Source organism: Daucus carota, chromosome 4 (assembly GCF_001625215.2).
Source record: "Daucus carota subsp. sativus chromosome 4, DH1 v3.0, whole genome shotgun sequence".
Lineage (NCBI taxonomy): Eukaryota > Viridiplantae > Streptophyta > Magnoliopsida > Apiales > Apiaceae > Daucus > Daucus carota.
The window spans coordinates 26,600,642-26,610,236 of NC_030384.2; the positions used below are offsets into that span (position 1 = coordinate 26,600,642).

General features: G+C 29.7%; 1 protein-coding gene across 1 annotated transcript; it reads right to left on the minus strand.

Annotated features, from left to right (window-relative positions):
* Window positions 1–6,323: 6,323 nt before the first annotated feature.
* Window positions 6,324–8,172, minus strand: LOC108217101 (uncharacterized). The gene is made up of 2 exons (XM_017389951.2): window positions 7,304–8,172; window positions 6,324–7,214 (listed from the first exon to the last, which is right to left on the minus strand). Exons 1-2 carry the CDS (start codon window positions 8,097–8,099, stop codon window positions 6,493–6,495), a joined length of 1,518 nt encoding a protein of 505 aa, XP_017245440.1. The 5' UTR covers window positions 8,100–8,172; the 3' UTR covers window positions 6,324–6,492.
* Between the last annotated feature and the right edge of the window lie 1,423 nt (window positions 8,173–9,595).

The following is a 9,595-nucleotide window of genomic DNA, read 5'->3' on the forward strand; positions in this document are numbered from 1 at the left end:
GTGTTTTTCTATGGAACACGTATTTAATTATCAGAACAATATTAATTCTGCTTAAGAGGTATAATGATGAATGACCACATATAGTAAATGTTGGAAAAGTATTGTTGCTGTTGGGAGGCAACCAGCATGCAAGAAACAGAAGCAAAGCATGAAAAGAGGATGTGGAGGATTTGTGTTGGAAAACGTTTCATGATTTTAGGTTGTATTTTAACTAGGATATGAGACAAACTAGACTAATGATCTTAATTTTGCTTCATAGTTTTTTAGGGTTCTTGTGGTTTATACTATGAGTATAGATATTCTTTTGTCTGATCATCCTTAGTGAAGTCATATGTATGTTAAAAGCTTGATGGCCTATTTTTGACATGTACTCAAGAATATTTTAGTTACAATGACTTAGATATATAAACATACTTCTTATTTTAGTTGCGTTATTTTGGAGTTTAGAACAAGATTATAATCACTTAAAGGAATCTATAAAAAAAGACTAAGTAAAACTTAAAGCAAAATATAATTGAACACTGAATAGAATTTTAAATTTAATGTGATAAAGAAATATAAATTTTCAAAAGTTAGAGAAAAAATCTGAAGAAAAAAAATTAATAAATCTTCCTCAAAATACCTTAAAGAATCTTTGATTTTACATAAAAGTAAATTCATTATTAATATATATTGGTGTCAGAACAAGATCATATTATAGAACACTTAAAAAAATCTATAAAAACCCAAGTAAACTTTAGAGCAAAATAGAATAGAACACTGAATAGAATTTTAAATTTAATGTGACAAGGAAATATAAAATTTTCAAAAGTTAGAAAAAAGTCTGAAGAAAACAAATTATAAAAAAGAAAATTAATAAATTTTCCTCAAAATATCTTAAAAGATCTCTGAGTTAACATTAAAGTAAACTCAAAGATTTATCAGAATTTCTAACAAAACATTTAACTGAATTTTTTTTATTATGAGAGCTATCATATTTAAACAGCTTATAAAATATTTTTTGATATTTTTTTTATGTATTTGAGGTTTTTAAAATTGTTACTAAATTTGAAATAAGAACTTTACTAATAATATAAAATTAAATATTGATTATAGTACAATAATTAAATTTGAATAAAAGATTTCACAATCAAAGAGTAATTAATTTAGATTAATAACTACTTAAAAATTTTAATATAATAATTAAAAGAATCTTGTTATATTTTTTTAAGATTCTACTAATCGTCCGGCAAAAAAAAAAGATTCCACTAATCGATGAATAATATTTTTAGTTAATTAATATCAGTAAGATATAATTAATATTTTTTTGAGATATTTTTTTAAGATTCTACTAATGGATGAATAATATTCTTTAATTTTCTTTCATATAATTTTTTTTCTTCAGATTAGTTTTTTAAGGTGTTTTGAGGAAAATTCTTTAATTTTCTTTCATATATTTTTTTTCTTCAGATTTGTTCTCCAATTTTTGAAAATTTTATATTTTATCATCACATTAAATTTAAAATTCTATTCAGTGTTCTGTTATGCTTTTCCTTAAATCTCATTTACTGTTTTTTATAAATTCTTTTAAGTGTTCTATAATATGATCTTGTTCTATTATCAATATATATAAAGAATCTATTTACTTCTATGGATGTAAACTCAAAGATTCTTTAAGATATTTAGAGGAAGATTCATTAATTTTCTTTCGTATAATTTTTTTTCTTAAGATTTGTTTTCTAACTTTTGAAAATTTTATATTTTCCTTCTCACATTAAATTTAAAATTCTATTTTGCTTTAAATTTTACTTAGTGTTATTATAAATTATTTAAGTGTTCTATAATATAACACTTAAAAAAGTTAATTCTGCTAATGATCTTAATTCTCTGCTTCATAGTTTTTTAGGGTTCTTGCTTCATAAAAGATTTCACAATCAAAGAGTAATTAATTTAGATTAATAACTACTTAAAAATTTTAATATAATAATTAAAAGAATCTTGTTATATTTTTTTAAGATTCTACTAATCGATGAATAATATTTTTAATTAATTAATATCAGTAAGATATAATTAATATTTTTTTTAAGATTCTATTAATGGATGAATAATATTCTTTAATTTTCTTTCATATAATTTTTTTTTCTTCATATTTGTTCTTTAAGGTGTTTTGAGGAAAATTCTTTAATTTTCTTTCATATAATTTTTATTTCTTCAGATTTGTTCTCCAACTTTTGAAAATTTTATATTTTCTCATCACATTAAATTTAAAATTCTATTCAGTGTTCTGTTATGTTTTTTCTTAAATCTCATTTAGTGTTTTCTATAAATTTTTTTAAGTGTTCTATAATATGATCTTGTTTAATTACCAATATATATTAAGAATATATTTACTTTTATGGATGTAAGATTCTTTAAGATATTTAGAAGAAGATTCATTAATTTTCTTTCTTATAATTTTTTTCTTCAGATTTGTTTTCTAACTTTTGAAAATTTTATATTTTCCTTCTCACATTAAATTTAAAATTCTATTTTGCTTTAAGTTTTACTTAGTGTTTTTTTATAAATTCTTTTAAGTGTTCTTCTTGTTCTAAAGTAATGAAATTATAAATGATAAGTGTGTTTATATATTTTGTTTTTGACGAAAAGATGGGAATATTCTCGAGTAATGGTCAAAAGTATAAATAGATCATTGTGCTTTCACATACATATGACTTCACTTAGACGAATGATCAAACAAAAGAGAATTTATACTGATTGTATAATCATCGTTGCATAAATTCTCTTGTAACCAAGAACCCACATGAATATTAAGATTACACAAGAGATCAAGAATAGCTAAACTTCCTTCAATATTCAAACCTTCAAATAATCTTATGTCGTTACCATATATATTTCAGGACTACAAATAAACTGAACATCTTTTTGCTATCCACCCTTCACAATTCTCAGTACACTACACCAATTCTGGTCAATTACGACGGATATCTTACGACGGAGCTTCCTATATGTAACATATATACCGAGCAGGAACACCTAAAGCATGCACTAATAATAATTGTGCAGATCATCTTGAAGGAGTTGGTTGAACTATCAAAATCTAATCTTTACGCCTTCTCGCTCTCACAGTAGTAGTTTTCAATGCTCTTTGAAATCTGATGATGTGTCGACCATTCTCAAACCACTTTTTGTATAGTTAGGTTTTTGGAGACATTGGCTTGACAGAAATCTATTTCCTCTTGATAGACCCTCAACTTCAATACCACTACAACCAGAAAAATATAAAAATCACAAAAATACGAAGAAATACCACTACATCACTGCAACACGATGAAACACTTTATAGAACAGCCTTACCTAATTGCAGAACACAGTATAGACCATCGGCTGAGACTCATCAAACTTATAATATTCTCCATTGTTGTCTATCATAATTTTTTTTGGAGCTCTCTGTTTATGGAGATGTTTTAGGACGTGTATACAACGAGACATACTTTGATAATATATTTCTAGCCTATTCAAATCCAATCTGGTTGCCATATTTACAAAGATATGGTTGTATCAATCAAAACCCTAAATTTATGTTGTTTGCCTTATCAGAGGATTCACGCGTGCTCTTAAATTTACATATCCTTGATCTTTATACTAATCACAAGAATGCCACTATCAGTTATTAATTATAATTTTAATAGATCAACGGTCTTAGATGAGGTCTCCCGATTCTCTTGATAAGCATAGTCTCTCTGGAACTCAACTCATATATATATATATTATGTTGAATTCTGAGTCCAATAACATATATAAATTATAAAAAAACCCCGAAAATATTACATTTTTTCGAGTTTTAACGAGCCGAACTCGAGCCGAACGAGCTCGAGCCGAGCTCGAGCCGAACATACTAAAAGCTCGGCTCGAGCTCGTTTTCTTAACGAACAATTTTTTGTGTTCGAGCTCGAGCTCGTTAACTTAATGAGCCGAGTTGAACGAGCTCTTAACGAGCCGAGCTCGAGCTTGTTCGCGAACAGCTCGGTTCGTTAAACAGCCCTAAATACAGTAGCTCGAAAGTTTTAATCTGATTTTGTTTCAGATTATTTAATTATGGAAAAGAGTAGCACACAAGTCTCTCTGCACCTATAAATGCCCCTATAGATTGTAGGATTTTGGATCATCTAAACACAACCTCCTCTCTCTCAATACCACAAGTTTACAACCCTACTTCTCTCTGGTGATAGTATTCTTGCTCGATTTCTAACTCGAAGGTGACGTTGTTCTGCAACGATAAGTTCTCTTGCTCGATTTCTAACTCGGAGGTGACGTTCTTCTACAACGATAAGGGAAGGCTGTTTATACAATATTAAAAAAATAAAGTTTGTTGCAAGCAAAGGTAGCTATAAACCGCTATATTGGAGTCAACAAATCCAAACACGAGAAAAGAATATAGTCTTGACATGATATTGATGGTTGAAATCAATAAATTAACTATCAGTGATGTATGTTTGTTGGTTATTCTTTTATAATATTTGTTTTGTTCATCGGACATGCTTGTTGTTGTTAATTTATACAGGAAAAAAATTATACATTATCTGTTTGCTCCGTTCAAGCAACTTTTAAGTAAAAGTTGTTTATACAGTATTAAAAAATAAAGGTTGTTACAAACAAGGGTAGTTATACACCGCTATCTCACCGATTTAAGTTAGATGTTTTTGTGCACAATCAATCCAAAAAAATTGGAGGAAGGTGACAATGTAAGAACATAATTACCTTTAAAAAAAACAAATAAAATTAAGATTCGTCATGTTTTAAATTGTTAATTACGTGTATAAATTTATTTTCATTTTTTCACCATGAATTATAGTCCAATTTCGCAATTTTATATTTGGTATTGGTATTACATCAAGATTTATATATTATAAATTTATTTTATCCTACAAATATTTATTAATTTTAAAATATTAATATACTTTTTATGGACTTTGCCAAAAAATCATAAAAGAATATACTTTTCATAAACAGCCACAAAATTATTTTATTTTACAAATATTAATATTGAATCATTAATATAATTTTTATAGAGTCGACGCAACGCGCGGATTCTCAACTAGTTAATATATTGGGAAGTTATACAAGTATCCTCTCTATTTTTTATCTAAGCGTTTTGTTGAGAGACAATAATGATAACACTTAAAATTATTTATTTTAGATTAATAAGAAAACATAATTTTTAAAAACAATTTTGATGTTAGAGTCCTGGAACCTATTTAAACCGATCTAATCCGTTAAAGATCAATTCGGTTGGATGTTTATCAAAAATATCTGTTTAGCTTGATTTAGACATCAAAACCTGTCCAAATCGAGTTATACTTGGCCCTACTTAACTTAAGAGAAGTATATATATATTGTCTTAAATTACTTGTAAGTAAAATACATATTAATTTACATGTGAGAATTTTTTGTGATATTTCCAATTCAGTTTTAAGGAAAAAGAAGAAAGTATGAGATAATAGTGACAAAATATGAGTGTAGTTAAATTTCTTTGAGAAAGATTGGGAAGAAACATGATGTAGAAAATTAGTTAAAATAATAAGATTGAAATGATTGAACCTAAAAAGTAACTACAACAACCTAGAAATCAACTAAAGAGCAACTAAAAATTCAATTAAATTAGGGTTGTAGTTGACGTGTGTATGAAATAATTTAGGTAAATGCATAAAGATATCAAATATTTTTGAGTTTATATTAAAATTAATTTAAAAAGTTAAACACAAAAGAGAAAGATTATGAATAATCACAAATTTATAAATAATGTAGTTTTTCAGAACTAAGGGACAACACAGTCGTAACTAGGAATCTAATAGTGCGGATCAAAATAAATAAAAGTAGAAATATATCGATTTATTTGAGACGTGCTCTTTATTTTGATTAAAATAAAATTTTGTTTAGTAGGGTTATACTATTTTATATATATGTGTGTGTTCTATTAATTATTAAAATTAATTAAATGAGCAAATTTTATTCTTTTTACCGAGCAAAATTAGAATAATTTAGTTTAGTTCATCTCAGTTATAATTTTTATTTTGTAATATTTAGGAGGATCAAATTCTTTGCAAAATATTCTATAAATTTTATAATTTATTATAAGATTATTGCAAAATTGGCCCTGACCTGAACTCCCTTTGTTCCCCAAGTTTCTCCCCTGCCGAAACATGAAAGACCTAATTAGCTTCTCAGAAAAATGTATTGCTTCATATATTTCTTACTACTGCAAGCAAATTTTTTTCTTATTAAATAATTTTTTTAGTAAAAATCATAAGTCTCAAAACACAATTCAATCAGCACTACATCAGAATTCAAGAGAATTGAAAAGAGGTAATCTTATACATCATGAAATATGGGCGCACTTTTCTGGCCCTTATTACATACATTATTCAGATGCTACATCACATCTTCACAGATTTAGTTAGTTACAGAAAGAATACAAATTTATGGACATAAAAAATAGACAAGTAAATAGGTAAATTACATAGCAGCTGCAAGAGCAGATTGTCTGTGGAACAAGCAGACTCTGCAGACAGGAGAGTAGAGAGATGGAGTCTGGTACTTGTCCTCCCCACCCATCATTGGCATGGCCACCCCTCTCTTCACAGGACTCACATAATCCGGCCTGAATGTCTTCCCCAGAACTCCCTCCACATTCTCCGATAAATCGAAAAACTTGAACTGTGTCTCCAGATGAGCAAATGCATCATCAGATGGCAGCTGGTAGTTGTGCACCTTGTTTTCCTTTTCTTTTATTGGAGTCACCTTCACATCCACCTCCAAAAGGCCAGATACACTGACTTTCACCGTGTTGGTGTCATCAGTTCTTTCGACAATCACTTCTCTGGCTCCGCTGTTGAGCCTCAATTCGGCTTCTCCATCAGTGGGGATGGTGAGGGTCTGGCTGTTCCAGGTCACGGTCAGGGACTCGACGTTGTCATTCCAGTGAGTAACTCTTTTTGCTGCGAGGACTAGAGTGTGGGAATCAAACATGATTGAAAGAGCTTGAACCCATGTGTAGTCACGCGTTCTGCCTGAGGGTCGAGTGCCTATGAAGTGAGCATTGATCTGTAAATTGGTGTCTGAGACAATAGCAAAGTCGCTTCCCTTGGCTCCGTGAAAATAGAACATCACTCCATCACCACCCACGAATCTAGGATCGTAGCACAGAGAGCCGTATCCATCACATTTAGGCTTTCTATCTACACATCGAAAAAGTGGACTTGTGTTTTAGTATGTCTGCAATTTTTATGTAAAGGCATTTGAGTAAGTGATAAAAAGATTAACTTACACTTGCACACGGCTTCGCACTTGCTATTGCAGTTGATGAAGCACCCCTTTTGCTTCTTATTCTTCTTGGGCTTCCTCTCGGGGCATTCAGATGGACAGGTCAGAGTCGTATTGTAACATGCGCCTCTGGTTTTGCAAAGAGCTCGTTGCTGCCCTGTCCCTGCTACTGGTGCCTTCATGTCGTATTTGTTTGCATCTGCCACTTGCCCATTGCCATTTCCATTGCCATTCCCGTTTCCGTTGCCATTACCATTCCCATTCCCATTACCATTACCATTACCATTGCCGTTCCCATTACCATTACCATTACTATTGACATTACCATTGCCATTTCCATTTCCGTTTCCATTACCATTTCCATTCCCACTACCATTATTGCTGTTCCCATTGCCGTTGCCGTTGCCATTGCCACTTCCACTATTGTTATTCCCATTGCCGTTGCCATTGCCATTTCCACCGCCATTCCCATTTCCATTACCATTTCCATTGCCATTGCCATTGCCATTGCCATTGCCATTGCCATTGCCTCCGGTGTTAACATTATTGTTACCATTGCCATTTCCATTTCCATTTCCATTACCACCTCCAGTATTGCCATTACCATTGTTGTTACCATTACCGCTACCAACACTGCCGTTGCCATTCTTGTTACCATTACCATTGCCATTTCCATTACCACTACCAACATTGCCGTTGCCATTGTTGTTACCGTTGCCTTGACCTACAACAATGGCGACTTCCATGGACACAAAAACAACAAGTATAGCCGCCAAAATGTAAGCCCTTCTTTTATCCATGTCTAGCTATACTCTAGCTGCCAGATATATATACGCAGCTCTCTAAACTTTTTTCTTTAAGCCTCCTTTTCCAGTTATGGTGGGAAGGAAACATATGAAAAAAATGGTGCGACAGAAGGGGCTTATATAGAGCTTTGCATGACCAAATGAAGAAAAACTAGGCCTTGGATCAAGGCTCCAATTTAGCACAAGTAACTTCAGGTGATAATAAAGCAACACAGAAGCAGCTTTTCAAATCAACAAGCTAGCATCGGATTATGACTCGCTACAAAGTCAAAACTACTTAAAATAGTTTTATAATGAATTATTTGAAGTTATATACATGAAATGAGCAATAAAGCTTTGTTGAAGCTGTAGTCATCGAATCTTTTTGGCGTGAGATGCATGATCTGATATGAAGAAACATATCTATCATCTTACTACAATCTAGGTTCAGAGACTTCAGAATTGCTTGCCATGCACTACATGGATCATTGCACGCTTGATTCCGAGTTTACAGATAAAGTAATACATTAACTTTATAAATAAATAAATACTTATCAACAATTATATGGGAAAAGTTTATAATGGGTCGTCTTAAAATTGTTTGTAATTCCTTTGTATGTATTAACTTTAGGAAAATTATTTAGTTCGAAAATATATAACATATACTCGCTCGGGTTAACCGGACAAAGAAAGTGTTAGTTTTTGACATAGAATTTTGTAATTTCTTTTTTTTTTTTTTACAGGGGATCACTTACAGGGCTCCAAAGATTATTGACAGTTTGTTGCAAAAATCCCTCTCTGATGACATTTTTGGATATGTGATATGAATTTAAATAAATTATGTGTTCTTTTTAAAATATAAACAAATAATTTTTTTATTGAGATTTTTTATTGAACTTGTGAGAAAACACTTCTTAAAATATATGTGAGAATTTCTTCCACTAAACTTATTTTTTTATTAAAATCACAAATGATGTTAAATATTAAAGGAATAAGTATTCAATTATAATATAATATTCCATGACAAATATAATTTAATATTTTAGAAATAGTATAAATTTAGAATATCTTTTTGTTTAATTTAATATCATATATGTGTGTCTAATACGTAGTTAGTTAATACAAGGAGTGTACGTTTGTGCAAAAAGAATAAATCTAAGCTTACAAGTGTGTATGTAAAACTTGAATCAGATTCAACAAAACTTCTAATCATTTGAGTTTAATAAACTAGCTTTGGACCTGCTAAGCACCTGAGATTATATATTTTAAAATTTATTATTTCTAATTTGAATTTTTAATATTATTTTATCATGTTTAGTATTAACACATTGGAATTTGATTAAATTATATTAACCGACCGATTATATTCGATCTTATTTTTTATTGAAAATGTAATTTTACAATATTTTTTAGATTATAAATTGGTAGTATAATAAAATATTTTTATTATCTATCTATAATTATTTTTCTAATATTAACATATGATAATGTGTTTTTCGATTAATTTTAAA